At 38.1% G+C, this 17,442-nt stretch overlaps 1 protein-coding gene across 1 annotated transcript in view; it reads left to right on the top strand.

The window, feature by feature from the left end:
- Window positions 1-17,442, top strand: part of MAP3K9 (mitogen-activated protein kinase kinase kinase 9) — a 50,807-nt gene that overhangs the window by 16,699 nt on the left and 16,666 nt on the right. Inside the window, exon 3 of the mRNA XM_053980419.1 lies at window positions 10,774-10,954. Coding sequence (XP_053836394.1) covers window positions 10,774-10,954 — 181 coding nt within the window. The remainder of the gene's footprint in view (window positions 1-10,773; window positions 10,955-17,442) is intronic.

The following is a 17,442-nucleotide window of genomic DNA, read 5'->3' as shown; positions in this document are numbered from 1 at the left end:
AGTAAGCCTTTAGCTTTCTTGGGAGATTTGTGTCAAGCAATTTTTGAATAAATTTGGATTTGTTTGGAAATGGAAATATTTTCTGTTTCCTTCAACTCTTGCACTTGAGACTTCTGCTGTATTGGTGGCAGAGAGAAGTTTTAATGGTAGCACCTCCCTGTATGGGCCTGGATTCCTTTTGAGTCATATCACAGAAATGACTTGCATTATTTAGAGCTGAAACCCTGCTCATGTTTTGTGATCAAGGATCTTGGAGTGAAACAGTGTTGGTTTTCATAAAGGTTTTACTTTGTTCTTTCATTAAAGTTCCTGTACCTGGGATTTGGTGGACTCAGTATCTGATCTATCTCTTTACAGTACCTGAATTATCTAAATGGAGGAAGTAAATGGGCTGATGCTTATTCACTGTCTGACCACTTTTGGTAGTTTGCATTTTGGTATTTTGCATTTTGGTCAGTAAAGCCGCAGTAGGCTGTTCTGTTTTCAGAATGGAGGAAGAAATAAAATGTGTCCAGTATTCCCACCCACAATGGTACTCCAGCCAGTGGTCTTTCACATTCCAGCTACGACAGGGTAAGCATTAGTTCCCTTCTTTACAGTTGACCTTAGTGATGTTGGAAATAGTGATTGTACAGTAGCAGATGAGTGAAAGCCTATGGGAAAACAAATCTGGTACTAGGCTGTTGTGTCCATTGGTGCTTCAGTTGGCTCTGGAATGATCTGCCAAAACACCCAACTCTGTCAAAAAGGTGGGGTATTATTCTGGGAGAGAAAGGTCAGGTGAAATAATGTTATTTCATGTGAGTTTGACTTCCCTTGCCATGTTTCAGCCTTTCAGGTCATAACTAGTGGTCTTTTCACTCTCTTCAGTCTTAACAAAATGAGAATAGGTGTGCTGAAGCATTGGAAGTAGAGCAGAAACCTTGTTTAGAGTCTAGATAAAAAGGGATACTGGGGAAGAAACTTGACTGAGTCCATGCAGCTAGTTAATGATTTAAATATTAGAACTGAACATTTCTCCAGCAAGTAAAATAGCAATGACATTTATCTTATTTATAGTCCTTCCTCTGTTGTCACTCCCACCCATTGCTGTTGCTGCCATCTAGCTCTTGGCCTATGCCAGCAGCTGATGTGGCCCTAAGGGGACGAAAGCACTACACAAAGTAATGGGTAGTGGCTCCTGGGAATGGATGTGAGTGGGATACATTTACAGGCTGAGTGCTTTTGCTGGAGATTTTCCTCTTGTTTTGATGTGACTGCTTTCTGCATTTGTAGAATGTTGGGGGGCTAAGTTGACCCACAGCAGTGCTAATGTTGGTGGAGACCGAACTAGAACTACTCAAGTGCACTGACACTTACAGGTGTTCAGGTATTGCCAGCACCTTTGAGGGTTTCAGGCTTTCTCAACTCTACATCATGCAGGTGCTGTATCTGTTTGGTAGCCGGCAGGCAGGGCCTCAGCTGGGACATCCACCACCCGCTTTGTCTCCAGGTGCAGGAGCTCCCTTTAAGCTCAGGCTTGCTTGGAGTGCCTTTATAGTCAGTTTTTCTTACATTTGTAGCAAAAGAGCTTCTGATACTTTGTTCTCCCGATCTGTTTCAAAGCGTGGATATTCTCCCTGGCCTGCTAGAAACACTATTAAATGGTACAGGTCTCTATGAAAAATTGATAAAGCTTAAAAATATAACAATAAAGTACATGAATTAATGTTGCATTATCACTAGGTAGGAATTTTTTTCATGGTCTGCCTGTTGTATTTCAATAAAATAGTAGTAGTTACTCTGGCACTAAAATCTGACTGTATTGTCTCCACTGGGGAGAAGTTACATGGAAGTTAAGTATGAAGCCAGCAATCATCCATCAAGTTAGAATTATATCCTGGTGTACCACAGAAGACAAATCCAGCTCTTTTCCCCCACAGTAGGTTTCCTTGTCTTCTAACCTTCTTCCTTATATATTTCTTTCTGTATGCTTTCCATTTTCATTACACTCAGTCCTGCTCTTATTTCTTTATCTATTTCTCCTTCACCTAATTATTGTGACCATTTCCATCAGGCCTGACATTCATTAGCTAATAGCTTTCTATTCTTGTGTGCCAGTTTTACTGAGTAGCATCATGCACAGATAATTTACTTGATATGAGCTGGACCATACAAGAGACTGTGGTAGATTTTTTTTTGCGATTTTTTTCACATTTCTTAATACACAGACACATTCTATGGACTGGGAAGTGGAGCATGAAGTTGTTGATATTGCTGTTGTCATGAAGTACCGGGGCAATGGGCAGTTTGGTGGTTAACTTTTGTGGTGGTATTGCAGGATAATCCTGATTCCCTTGGTATTTTTGTTATCAACTTTTGCCTTTTAAGTCAGGAACTTCTTTATTTTCTTGGTGTACTGTGTGCCAAATAAACCAGGAATATGACAGCAGAATAGATGAAAAAGCTGAAGCCAGGTTTTGGTATGCCTGACTGTTCATTCTATTTTGTGCAGTAGACAGCAGCTCCTTTCTTCTACTTTAATAGCTAAAAGTGGGAGATCGCACTGTAGAAGTTCTTTCCTGAATATTGTTCTACTTCTGAAGTGATGAGTCAGCTTGTAACACAAGCAAAGCAAAGGAGTATTCTGTTCAGCACTGAACTATGCAGATTAACCTAATCCTTTCTCTAGACTCAGAAACCAGAAAAAAGGCAATTATGACCATAATTTGCTGCCTTGACACTTAATGTTGGCAGTTGAGGGGCCATATTCTACCAGTTCTTTCATGTTGCTATCAACTGGATCAGAATATATTTAGGTATTTATTTTTCCTTACTAGCTGTTCCCCATTGCTTTGGCCCACTGGATGCTAAGAATGCTGTCCAAACTGTTCAAAAGTGCATTTGGAAACTAAAACAACCATTTCAAAAGAAACAAGCAAAAATCTGACATTGTTGCTACCTTCCAGGGGGAGTATCAGTTTGTGAAAGGAGGTTATAATACATTTTCTTGTTTTGCTGGTGTAATGTGAGCAGAACAGAGAATTAAAACAGCAGCTTTTAATTTCGTTGACAAATTTTTTTTCTTAATTTACCTTGTGAAAAATTTCCCTTGATGAAAGCAGTCTACCTCTTTAAACTATCTTTTTGTGCATACTAGAGGTAATATAGTGTTGGATTAAAAACAGGAGGTGTATGACTGAGGTTTTGTAGTGACCAACTTGAAACTTAAGTAAAGATTCATTATATTTGTTTTAGTGATTGGATTGAATGGTTTTTCTGTTTGTGTAGGATAGAGGAGCAAGTTTAGAAGGAGAGTAGATGGGTTTAAGACGAAGAAAATTGAAGGAAAGGGATACAAACGTATATATTCTGGCAGAAGGAAAGAGTCAGACTTACAGCTTCTAGCATAATTGGAAAGAGGAGAAGCACTGTAATACAAATCAGCTGGGTTAAGCAGAAAGAAGAGTATATCAACAATGCAGTCATTTGCATTGCAACACTATAGCAAGGTTCAAAATATTCCCAAAACAAAATTTGCTCAGCAGTTTTAAAGTTCCTAATGCAATGGCTAAGAAGTATAAGAGATACATATTAGACATGGTATACCAAATCTCTTCAGGTGTTATAAAACATAGGTACAAGTAGATCAAAGGATATATAGCTTTACGCCCTTCAAAGGTTATACATCTTTATCCCCCTATCTTTATTTTGTTTTGGTGTATCTTTATATCTGCTCTTAAGTCTTTCTGGTAGATACATGAGTAGTGAAAACACAGCTGTATAATATCTGGAAGTGACATCTTACTTGCATTAAGGCTTTGGGTGTTTGTCAGTGATGTTCACCATTGACTTTTTAAGGTGAATGGTGCAAGATGCAATGAGAGATGACCTGCAGCTGCCTTTGTGGACAAAAGGACAGTTTTATTTAAGACTTCTTTTACAGTAGTACCAGTTTGGCTTACATTAGCTGTCATACTAATAGAACAGTATATTTCTGACTACTTAATTTTGGACATTTTAGACCACTGAGGTAATCTTGGAATGATAAGTAAATTGTTTTTCACCAGATGTCTCTCTAACATCTTGTGTGTAGGGGAATTTCTGTAATTGAAATAGCTTGTTTATACCAGAGAGATTTATGTGGCTTGAGTAAGCACTTTAGGACAGATGTGCCTCTAGTTATGACAGGCTCCTGTAGAGGGTAATTCAGACATGTACATTAGATATATGCTTGGAATCCCCTTCTGTAGAGGCTTTGTCTTTTCTCTGACTGCTTGGAGCCTGGGAAGACTCCCTAAAGACTGCCTTTAGAGATGCTGTGAGTTGGTTTCATGTAAGCCAGTTTTCACTGTAATGATCCACAACTACAGATGGGGGAGAACAGGAAGGAGAAGACATTCACCTTTTGAACATGTGAGGCTGTGGCAGGTGTGCATCTATTGCAAGCATGCAAGACAGAATTTCATCTCTATAGAAATGTTTATTATTTGCCTCCAGGGCAATTCTTCTGTAGTTTTATCTGCTAATTTATGGCAGAGTTGTAACTTGGCTAGCATTTAAACTGTTAATTTTTGTAACTTCAGTTTGTATTCCTTCAGAATTTGTTTGATCATTTGGTCCTCTGTTTTGCCACTTAGAACTAACCAGTGGTTTTGGTACCATACACGATGTCCTTAATAACAAAATTTTGAAGCTGCACGTGTCAGTATTTTCACTGCAGTGATTTCTCCTTCTGAAAGGCATCTATCTCCATAGTGACTTGTGATGATGAGACAGAACTGAAGATCCAGCAGTAGAAACTACATGAAGGCTGAAGGATATGATGGCATTTTAGAAATCTTAACCAAGTTGGTTTTTGTATTGTTTTGAATACTAAGGCAGATGTTTTTTGTCCTTCTAGTAAAGCATAGTAATGTGGAATTTGGTGGAACGGGAGGAAGAGCTGACTCAGTGTCAGATAACATTGTGTCAGTCATACTTCAGTGGATCTGTTCCTGTCATGTTTGTTTTCAGTACAAATCTTTGTTTAAGCAACAAAAGCATCTAAGTTGTCCCTGGCTCTAGAAAAGAAACCCTCATTCTTCTTGAAGCTACTTATATACAGCTATGGCTCATGAAACTGAGAACCAAAACCTTTGAGATATGTTATCACTAGGATCTGGACGCTTCCACAGACTTAATGACTTTCAGTAAGACTTAGGTGGTTCAGTAAGACATTGGTGTGTGTGGAAGGCCTGCTAGCTATTAATGTCCATACAGAATGGTGCTAATACCGGAGAAGGTAAATTGGCTTTAAGTGACCTAAAGAAGTTGGTTTCCATCGCTTTCAACTCTGCTAGAAAAGCTGCTAGTCCAAATCACAGACAAGCATAAGAGGATTCTGGGTACATCGTCTGTTCTTCCATGTCCATACTAAGTAAGAAACCATCTTTAAATGGTACCATCATTGACAGAATTAACAGCCCATCATTCTTTGTACTGACTGAAACTGGTGTGCCATGCAGTGTTGCCTTTCCTCTTTGTTACTGCAACTTGTTTTGGCCAGAGTAGAAGCCAAAGCATCACACAGATGGAAACCTCTATCAAAAAGTAGAAAATTTTTCTACGGAGTCTGATAGGAAAATAAGAGTCTGATAGGAAAGAATCTGATAGGAAAATAACTTGATGATTCTTGTAGGGCAGCAAAGATGTTCTTGAAGAATATGGAGGAAGCTCAGTAAACATTTTCATTTCAAAGAAAAAGGACTATCTCATCATAACCTAGATAAGAGGAGGCTCAGTATTTAATTTCTAACTTTCTGTCTCAGCTCTCTATTGTGCCTTGATTGACTGTTGTCTTTTAGCACTTGCAGTCTGCCTGGCTCTCAAGGGATAAAACAGTGGGGTCAAATCAAGGGTCAGTAATGACTCTTTAAAGTCCATGTGATAATAAAGTTCTTGGTATACTCTTAGTGGTTGAAATTACACACCTAAATCATATGTATCTGTATCTGGATGACTGCCTGATCTAAGGAAGGTCTTGGGAAGAGGTACTAAAGCAAATTAGATCATATTCATTCTACACTGGGACATATGGAGATATTGAAGAGCTGTCTTGCTGGACAGAATTTCTCTGAGCTGTAATTCATTTCTCATTGTCAAATGCTTATTTTCTGGAGGACAAGTTCTAAGTCTTTTAGGATTATATGGAAACATACGTGAGCACTAATGGATTATTACTCCTGTAAGGACACACATGCATGGTACGCTTCACCAAAGGTTGATAACCATATGAATGTTACTTTAAGCCACCATGCTTTCCTTTGCACTTGCACAGTATGCAAAGAACATGGTGATTTCCTATATTGTTTTTCTGCAGCATTTGGATGGTGAAAGCTGTCCGAATGTCCTTGTAATACCTGATTTGCTTCACCAGTCCCCTTTGCACACTGCTGTTGGCTCCTACCATGCTACTTGAGATCAGCTTTTAGCCTGTGCCACAGAGGAAGAAGAGGAGCAGTAGTACAAAGCAGACCTTCATCTACAATTTGGCTGGCTCTATGCGTGCACACAGGAAAAGATTTCTTGCATGGGCCTTGCTGAAACAGGGAAAGGCTGATCCTCCTCTAACAAGCTGATACACGTTCTTCATGTTCCTGCTGGTTTGGATCTCATTCTTCCCTGGTTGCTTGCAGACTAGGTCCAATGTCTTTGCTGCCAAACAGTCTCTTTTGAAGGCTGGGAACATGAAAGATTTTCTGTTAAATTTTCTGTCTATTTTAAACCTCTGTATTACTTGCAGATCTTTAAAATCAACAGACAAGATTGAGATTTACTTCCTTGGTATATTAGCTGTGTTTTGATGTAAGTGCTCTATATCTGTACCTGAACTTGTTTTGGTTGTGTAGTAGGTTGATCCTGGTGGGATTCCAGGCACCCACCAAAGCCCCTCCGTCACTCCCCTCTGCACCTGCCCAGGGGAGAGAACATATAACAAAGGGTTCATGAGTTGTGATAAGGACCAGGATAGATCACTCATCAAATAACATTATGGGCAAAACCAGACTTGAGTTAGAAATATCAATTGAATTTCTTAGTAAAAACTCAGAGCAAGGTAATGAGAAGTAAAAGAACACCTTAAAAAAAAAACCAACATTCTTCCTTCCTTCCCAGTATTTCTTCTCCCCATCAGCACAGGGGGACAGGGAATGGGGGTTATGCTCAGTTTGTCACACATTGTTCCTGCTGCTGCTCAGGGGGAGGAGTCCTTCTACAGCTCTGGTGTGGGGTCCCTCCCACAGGAGACAGTTCTCCATGGGCTTCTCCAGCATGAGTCTATCCCACAGGCAACAACTCCACAAACTGCTGCAAGATGGGTCACTCTTCCTGTGCTCTTCCCTCATGGGGTGCAATCCTTCAGACACAGCCTGCTCCAACATGGGTCCCCCATGCAGTCACAAGTCTTGCCAGGAAACCCTTACACAGATCTGCAGGTCGTGCCAGGAGACTGTTCCAGCATGAGCCTCCCACAGGGTCACAGCCTCCTCAGGCATCCATCTGCTCTGACATGTGTCTCCTCCATGTGGTATAGGTGGATCTCTGCGTCCATGTGGTCCTCCACAGACTGCAGAGAAAGCTCAGCTCTGACTGACATTAGTGCCTCCTGAGTTGTTCCTCTCACATATTCAGTCTCCACTCTTCTCTTGATGCAATTACATCTTCATGATAACTTTTTTTTAATTCTTCTTCTGAAATATCTTGTCAAAAAGGTGTTACCATCACTTCTGATTGGCTCACCCTTGGCCCGTGCCACATCCATCAGGGAGCCTCCAGGGATTGGCTCTGCTGGACATGGGGAAAGCACCCATCCCACTACCAAAACAGGGCCATGCAAACTCAATGCAGTTATGCCAGATGTTGATCATCTGGCCGCCGTTATCTCAGTCCTGAGTGATCAAATCTGTTAAAATAGGGAAAAGTGCATTAATTCTCTAAGTGTAGAGAGCATGTTGCTTGTTCGCGACTCATATATCTTGTTTGTTTTGTCATGGACTAATAAAACTGCAGAAGTAGTACTTGCAGAACAGGACTTGCACTGAGATTATTAAACAAGGTATAATAACTGATTGTAGGTAAAACCAGAAGCAAATGAGACCATCTTGATTAGCATAAGCAAAATGCATATGCAGTGTCCTAGCAACCTCATATGTGTTCTCCATAAAAGCTTTTTTTTTTTTTTTTTAAAGGAGGAGACAGAAACGAATTAATATTTCACCTATTTACAAGTTCTTCATTGAAATTCAGGCAAAAACAAGAGGGGAGAGTCAAGGCTTTTGGTTTGAAAATCTGACAGATGGGCAAGGGGGACTCCTGGCAGTTACAAGTGAGCCTGTTGATACTGAATAACACAATAAAGAGAACTGAAACAGATGCAGAAAGAGATACCATTCTTAAAATTAATTTTAAAAAATTTGGGTTGCAAGATTACTATTCCAAGCAGTTATTACAAGGAAATGGAAAAGGAGCCAAGGATGTAACTAAGGAATCAAAGACTTGCAATAAATCAGTCTCTTTTGTTGTCCTTCTCTATGGTCTTTTGTCATGGTAATTTTTCTTACTACCCTGCATCTGACAAAAGAACAAGTTCTGGATACAAAAGAACCATGTAAGTACTAATTATTTTGTTAGAACTTAATACAAATCAAGGTAATTAGATTTAAATAACCTCTTACCAGGAAGGTATGTACAAAGTAGGTATCAGTTCTGATATATGGTGCTCTGTCCTGCTATTGACGTCATTCAGACAGAATATGATCTGTGACCAATAAATTTGTTTGTTCCTCATTGTGATTATGGAGGGAGGCAAAAAAAAAATCCCAAAACCCCCTAAACCCATACTTTCTTGTCTCAAAGTTTTACTTCAACTTTACAACATCACTGTACATCTCTAAATTACTGCATTTAAATTTAAAATTACATTTTGTTGTTCTGCCAGTTCTTTAGGCAGAATGGGTACAAGCTAGAAAAAGAAACACGATGTACATTCTAGGAAGCTTTTCACTTTGCAATCAATGAGTGACTTGCTAGCAATTTCTTTTAGCACTTCTTCATCTGCTAGAAAGAAGTAAAAAAGTTAGACTTAATTTGAAGAAGAGGCCCAAAGGAAGGCACCTTCTCTACCTTGGTTTCTTGTGGTGGTTCTGTTGTGCACTGAAGTATTGCTCTAAAAATGCATTTGCTTTTGCCAACATTAAGAGAACAGTAACTCTAAGCCTCAGTCTCTTTTCTCTGTGATTAGGAAAATGGAGTATTCGGTCTTGTCAGAAATTTTGCAAAAGAAGCAAGAACCAGGAACTTAACCATAGGTCTAATTTCTTTGCACCTTAAGTTGTCCCACAACATTCTTTGAAGTAGTATTTTGTCAATTCTTAAGCCTTGTAAAAGGGTTTTTTAAAATTTTCAAATAACAGACAATTTCCTTATTATTGAAGTAAAAGCAGTATTTAAACATTTTAAATGTGTGTTACTTATGTAGAAGGATTCAAATAACACTTTTGGGTTTTATTTGGTGGGAACCCCCATTTTAATTATTGGAAGGAATGATACTGCCCCACTCAAAAAAAAAAAAAAAAAAGCTGTGGTAGCTTGAGGCTAACACTTGAGGTTATAGGGTTTTTTGGTTTGTTTTTTTTTTTTTTGCAATTGATGCATCCATAGAAAAAGAAACATCCTCATGTTTTCTAAGAACCTCTGTCTGTAGTGTCTGTAATGACATTAAAAACAGAGTAGCTGTATAGTGATGGTGTGTAACTGGCTTGGTGATTTTTGATGTGAAGTCTTTGGCATAATACTAATACAAATATTTTTTTCTTTATGGTGCTTTATGAAGTGGCTTAAAAACATTCCAGGGGCTTGTGGTTCCATTAGTTATGGAAGTTTATGGAAGCCTTCATATTCTGTTGCTTTATGTTGCATTGCTGGTGTGACTCGTGTGGTCACTTTGTACTAAGATAAAGAAAGAGGATAATGAGATGCTGCTAAAGCAGAGTGGATACTTGTGGGTCTGGTTTAAACTCAGTGTAACAGTACAACTTCCCAATTACAGAGGAATATGTCTTCTGTCACAGCATTCTTGAGTTCTGCCTCAAGGTGTTTTTAAAGTTCTTGGCTATGGACGCCTTTGCCACTGAAACAGGGCAGAAAAAAGTAGTTTAATAATGATGGGGGAGGGAGTCTATGGGGGGGTGTATATGCCTTCTGGAACTGGGCATGTTATTACCGATCAAAAATACATTTTTTCAATAGTGACATAAAAAAAATTGTGCTTAGAGCTTCTACTCTTAACACATTTACATGAAGGGTATATCCAGCCTATGTGTGTATTTGGATTTACAAAAAAAAGTCCTCTAAGCAGTTCAAGAAAATGATGCTATTACTGGCTTGCTGAGAGAGGATTAATTAGGAAATGTCTTCCCTTATCTGGATTTCTAGAAGTTACAGTGGTTCACTTCCTCTTAGCAGAGCATTATACAGAATTACACTAGGCGCTATATTAAATAATTATGTTATTACGTATTTCTTCTCTGGGACTTGATACTTTGATTAAATTTGAAGTTATTTGCTAGAGAACTGTTCAGTTGTCAGATGAAAGAATCAGCCTGAAATAACCTGTAATAGGGTATGGTATGTTTGAATAACGAATGACCAGAGAAAATCTTGAAATTTGGGGAATCTCCAGGAAAATCTTTTTTTGCATAAATACTAGCTTTACTCTGCATACATTTTATTCCCAACCCCTCCTCTTTTCTCCAGTACTGATACTCGAAAAGGTGGAAAATGGAGATCTGAGCAACAAGATGTTGAAGATCACGGATTTCGGCTTGGCCAGGGAGTGGCATAAAACTACCAAAATGAGCGCAGCTGGGACATATGCCTGGATGGCTCCTGAGGTCATCCGCTCTTCCATGTTCTCCAAAGGCAGCGATGTTTGGAGGTATTGATTTGGCATTAAGTGATTAGATACTAAAGAGTAACTAGACCTGCCAGGAAGTCTCTTTTATGTATAAGAATGAGTAGTGGTGAACCAAATATTAAAACTCAGGTCTTAAGAAAATTTTATCCATCAGCTTTCCATCTGTCAGACTTATCTCAGACTTATTGTTACTGTAGAAAATAAGTGGTGGACCAGCTACTGCATGCCTCTAAATTTTTGTTGTTCTATAAGTTTTCATTCAGATTTTTTGAGATTCATAATCCAAATCCCCTCTGCTTTGTCTAAACCAAAAGTTTTGGACTTATTTGGCTATTGACTGACATAATCAAAGGCCATAATACAATCTGAGAAGTACTTTATTTTTATACTGTTTTATATACAAGATAATTTTGAAATATTTTGTTTTGGTAGTAATCTGTCACTAATGTATGTGTACACAAACACACTGTACTTAATTGAATTCCCCATCCTGTTTCAATCCCAATATTCTGTTTTTCGTTTTCATAATAATTCTATTAATTATTTTCACCCTTCTAGTCTTTTAGATAGGATAATAGATCTCTTATCTGGGTCCATCTGAGTATGTAATGCATAAATAGTAACTTGTATATATTGTCTTGTTTATTCATACACTGGACTTTTTGTGAATGAGCTAATTTGGTGGGGAGGAGTGTTAGGGTTGACCCATATACTTCCAGAAACTGAGTTTGAATACCACTGTTAAGTGGATTGATAAATAAAGAATTCAGTAAATAGCTCCAGGACAGTGACTTTTCTGGATGCTGGATGACTTAGAATTAGTCTGAAATAGATAAAATAGAGAGAATTTTGTTTTTCTTGTGGGGAAAAAGGTGTTGAAATGTCAGGATCTTTGTCTTCATAGCAGTAAGATTCTGTTGCTGGCCACTAATGCTCCTCCACAAGTGAGTGCATACTGTAAAACCCCTCAGGATAAAGAAATAGCCCGGCTAGTAGACATGTCTGGCTGTTATGGCAGCTGTTTGGTGGGGGGATTTTAGTTTCCCTTGTCCAGTTTTGCTGAATAGATAATGTATTGCCTTGTGATAAGTCTGTGAACTTGCATTTTGCACTCTAATAGTGTGGATAAAATTCTGACTCTGTAATTAAATGTGGTAGCTTCTGTAGCTAATCTGAGACAGATTGTGCAAGAACCAGGCTTTTATTTGCGGTGAAGTCTGGCAGAAATTAAAATCTTGAGGCTGTGCACTTTTTCTGTGCACATGATGATGATACTGGTTTCTACACAGCTTGTTGCCCTCAAACCTGAACTTGCTGTCCCCTGAAACAGTACCAGGAAGGGCCTTTAAGGGTAACCTAAGGGAAAGGGGGAACAGTTTTCCCATAATTGTAACTTTAGTAATACAGGCATTCTGTGAACAGATCTGTAGATTTTCTGTACCAGTATGAAGTAATCTTTAAAAAGTTAAGAATTATTCAGTCGCTTGGTGATTTTCATGAAATGCCTCTATGCCCATCAGAAGTACCAGTTTGATCATTGATTTAAGGACTCTGAATCACTTCAGGACTTAAGGACTGTAAATAACTGAAATTATTTGTTCATTTTTCAGAATACTTTATTTCTACTTTTAAGATTATTTCATCACTTTCTCTTGTTACAGTTACCAGTCTTCCCTTGAAAAGAGGTTGAGTTCCTCACAATACTCTCCCTTAAACAGAGAGTCATCAGCATTAAGGGAACTTATGTACTGTCTCTGAATAAGCTTTTTCTTTCTGGTGGCTAAAACCTCTATTCATAGTTAAACAAGCTGAAAAGAACATGTATGCAGAGGACAAATGCTTGCCAGTGCAATCACTACTAGTCTGTCAATGATCGTAAGCCCTAGATCTTACAAAAGCAGTCATGGACTTGTGTAATAATTCCTGTCCCCACCCAAGGATACAACCTGAAATTCTTAGCAGGATGAACTTTTTTATCCTATTAGACTTGCTCCTCCTCTTGTCCAGTTCAACCACTTGGTTAATCACTGGAGTCATAGGGGTTTTTTTGCCTGACAGCCTTCCAGTTAGTCTATGCAGCATGAACAGAATTGTCTTTAATGTTCGCGAACCCTTTTATTTCAACACCTTTTCTTTAAAGCTTATTAGAGTAATACTGCTGGCTGAACTGTTGCCCAGCCTTTGAACAAGAATCTTGTTCTGCTTGTGTTCTCGCTGCACAAACAGGTGAAGAAGATGCATACTAGGACTGAAATTTCCTGATTCGGTCTTATCATAACTGCGTGCTTCATCTTTTCAAAACATGTTTCAAGCTCCATTTAAAAAGCTCCATCTGTTTACTCTGGAGTAGGGTTGGCAAAGAACTTAAAAATAGTGAGGAATGGCCACACATGGTATTTATCAGCAGGGTCTGGGCCACTGTGAAGCTTGTTCATAGTACCAGTACTTAGTAAATCTTGCTAGTCAAAACTTCTTGCTGTGAATTTTGCTGTGCTGTACCCACAGGCTTTAGATATAAAGTAGAAGCATTGTGCTTATATTGCACAGAGGACAGTGAAACTACAGTTTCATTTAAATAAGTCCCTTCCTGTAAATCTGTTATGTGTTTGTATTTGCTTTGGATTTACAGGGGTAAAGTTGAAGCTTGGATACTGCAGCTCATCCAGTATTGTACGCTAATGTTAGTAGGCATATCAATAAATTTTTTTTGTCATTTGGCTGTTTAAATATATTTCTTGTTTGCTGTACACTTCGTTTTTTACTGCTTAAAAGACAGTCATATTGTCAGTACTATCGGTGTGTGCAATATAAAGGCACCATTCAACCTTCATCTGGGTTCTCTTATGTTCCTCAATTTAAATATTTTTAAGCTATATCTATTCTGAGACCAGTGAAATAATTGGGAATTTAATTTCCATTTAGGAATGGAATACCAGCTCTAGCTAAAACCATCAGATTAGCAGATCAGGAAGTTTCAGGCATTCAGTGCTGGGTATAGAAACTTCAGTCATTAGAATATTTTGTTTTAGTCAAGTGTTGGTCAAGCACTTCCACCCACAACTGAACACTTGTAGGCTTCTGTAGTTTTCTGTGTGTAATGAAGCACTGTCAAGACTTCAATACCTGGCAGATAAATGCTGATTAGCAATATTAGGAGAAAGTCACCTGGGAGAAGCACATGATTGTTATGAAATGGGCAGGAAAGGTCATCTCTGGAACTGTCAGTTCATTAACATGCAAAATGCCAGTTGTTAATAGCCATAAAAATGTAATGAAATTTGGGGGGCTTTTTTCTTAATGAAAGTCATGTTCTAGTTGCTGTTGGAACTAGGATCTCTTTGTTGGGCTGATAATTCCTTCCTCATGGAAAGTGTTGAACCTGGGGAAATAGAGAAGAGAAACCTATGGTACATAGGCTATGGAACAGTACCAGTGAGAAAAAATTACTTGTTTTTTCAAAGCTCACAGACTAACAAGGGAGGTGGCAAAATCACATGTGAAATCCTGCAGACCTCCAGCCTCCCTTGCCCTGAAAATCCAGTGAGTAGGATTGAACCTGATGTTAAATGGCTTAAGGGATTACTGGATCATTGAAAGATGGTTAATTATTCACACAAGTGTCAGTTGACTTGGATGCATGGGTTGTGTCACATGGTTCATTTCATAATTAAAGTCCAAAAATTACTATTAGGTGCTGGAAAAATAAATGAGCTTGATCACTTTTTCTTTCTCCCCACTGAGAATGTATAGAGGCCCTTGTTTCTTTCTTTCTATGCCTTTTTTTTTTGTGTAGGTCTTCTGATCTGGCTTTTTCCTTTGTACTTCCCAATCTTCTGCTTGAGAGTTAATAGGAAAACACTCTGTTCAGCATCTCTCTTGATGTTTATTCACTTGGGATTATTGTTCATGTGCTACAAAGCAGTATTCCCCAGTTCTGTGGAAGCACTATTCTCAGCAATGAGCTGTAAGTATAGTGGCATTGAGTTGTGTCAGAAGCAAAGTGACCTTTCCTGCAATATGCACTTCTAGTGTCACATTAGAAGAAACACCAATCTGTCTATTCCTTTTTCCTTTTAAAATTACCCTGCAGAAGAAGTGCTTTGAGCACATCAGTAGTGCTTTATCCAATACTAGTGTTAAAGTAATAATACAGCTCTTTGGTAGATTTTATTATCTTTTGCTATCAACAGTGATATCCAAACTGAAAAGTAACATGAATGATCAATTGGATTTAGACAGTCCAAACATTCATTCAGTTCAGTTTTCATTTTCTTTGAGTGTTTTATAAATCCTAGAAGGCCAAGAAGAAAATGGGAACTCCTTAGACTCTAGTTTATTTTTTTTCAAATAATGCTCTTGAGACAGTAAGAAATGATAAATTATAATATCAAGAGTGTGAATTACATAAGAAAAAAGCAAAAGATGGTGTAGGTCAAAAAAATTATATTCTGCTTAATTAAGTAGAATAGCTGTGTTAGCAGCAAAGGTTGGATCTTTAGTTACTAAAATCCTTTATCTGAGTAGGAAAAGTATTGTTAAAGGTGTCCAACTAAGGTAGCAGCAGTTACAGTGTATGTTAAAGATGTGATGGGGTGGAAGGGAGATCACAAGAGTACAGTTTGTGATAATGTACTCCCAAATGGATAGGGAAACTGTTGCTTTGAAGCAAGAAAAGCTTAATGTTTTAGCTTTATATTATATTTATATTTTAACTCTTTCATGGAGCAGCTATTTAAGGAGCTTGTTAGAAGAGAAGCAGTTTTCATTTGGTCTTCAGTTGTGCTTAGGAGGCCTTCAAGGTGGTATAGTATGACATGGTCCAAATATATGTATATTTAGATTTTGTATCTTTGCAAGCACAATTAAGAAAAATTAGTCCATTACAGTAATGTTTAATCTCAAGATTATTGACAACAGTGGGAATTTTGTGTAAAAACAACAAGAGCAGAACACGCAACATGGATATCTTTGAAGGACACACTTAAAGCTCTGAGTGATTGTATGGGAAATCCTTCAAAAGAATGAAGAAGACAGTAGAGAAAAGACTGCTGAAAGACATATTTTTAAAATCTCAGTCTGTATCCAAATGAGGAAGATTATACATTGACTTGAGCTCTTTCAAGCTGAACATAAAACAAAGAAGATAAAAGGGTTTTGAAGAGAGACTTCTTAAAGCATAAAACCAAATCCCTTGCTTTCAAATGCAGCACAGGTGAGAACTGCGCCTGTTCTGCAGGAAGCATAACAACCTGAGGTGCAGGAGAGCATAACAACCCAGAGGTGGGCAAAATGTGGGAGTGCAAAGATAAGGCTATGCCAGAAAAAAAACCTCAGTGACTTGTGTCTGGCAGAATAGAGCAGAGGCATTTTAAGCTGAAAATTTCTCTTTAAGGGAGTCAAGCCTGGAGGACATATCTTACTGAAGTAAAATTCACAAAGGTGTTAAAACCGACTGATTAAAGAGCAGTAACAATTCCTGAGATTTACAGTAACACCCAAGATTTCTACAAGAACATGAGAGTCAGCTGAGTTAGTAGCTGTGCTGTGTAGTCTCTTGCTTAAAGCTGGTGTAGTACCAGAGAAATGGAAGGCAGCAGACATGGTGGCAGGTCTTAAAAGAGCTTCCTGAGGATTAGCAAGTATGATCTTGAATTCTTCTCAATGGTAGAAACAGCACTAAAGAGCAGGGAGCTGGTGGACATGTGAGCATATCTGGGGAAGAGTTAGCTTTTGTCGAAGAAAATGTAATACCTTGTGAAAAGTGAAAATGCATGGAGGAGATACTGAATATGTGGGTAAGTGGTGAGGTTGCTTATACTGTATTTGGATTCATAAAGACTTTAAGCAAAATCCTTCATCATAAGCTTTTAAATAAAGTGAATTGATATGGGAAAAGAGGGAAAGTATTTTTCCCATCATTTAATCAATTCTTAATTACTAAAAGAATAAATCAGTTTTCTTGGTGGGGAATTCTGTGTTCAACACAATCATAAGTGATTTGAAAAAACAATACTTGGTTAGGTAGCATGGTTGATGACACCAAGTTATTCAGGATAAGAAAAATTAATGTACTGCAGAGAGATGAGGAAAAGTTTTACTATAATGAATGATAAAATAGATGGTAATGGTAATAAATTCAAAGTAGTACCCATGGGGGAATTTCATATGTACAATTTATGGCCTCTAAATTTTACTACTGTGATTCAGTAAAAACACATTGGAGCTACTATGGATAATTTAGTTTATTTTGTAAAGAGCGAGAAAGGCAACTGGCAAATGAAAATTTAGTAGGAAAGAAAGAAAATAAGCAATACCATTTGTTCCTCTCCCCATATCTTTAAACTTTGTGATTTTGCTCATTCCAACAGAAGATGTCAAAATCAATGAAAGATATGAAATGGTTTCTGTTCAGGAGAGTAACTAGATTAGGATTTAGCTAGATTAGGATTTGGGGGTCTGGAAAGATGATGATTTAGGCAGGATGTATGGGAGCCTGTGAAATCGTGGAC

Source organism: Vidua macroura, chromosome 6 (genome assembly GCF_024509145.1).
Source record: "Vidua macroura isolate BioBank_ID:100142 chromosome 6, ASM2450914v1, whole genome shotgun sequence".
Classification (NCBI taxonomy): domain Eukaryota; kingdom Metazoa; phylum Chordata; class Aves; order Passeriformes; family Viduidae; genus Vidua; species Vidua macroura.
Note: the sequence above shows the minus strand (reverse complement) of the source record. Positions and strands in the feature narration are given on the sequence as shown.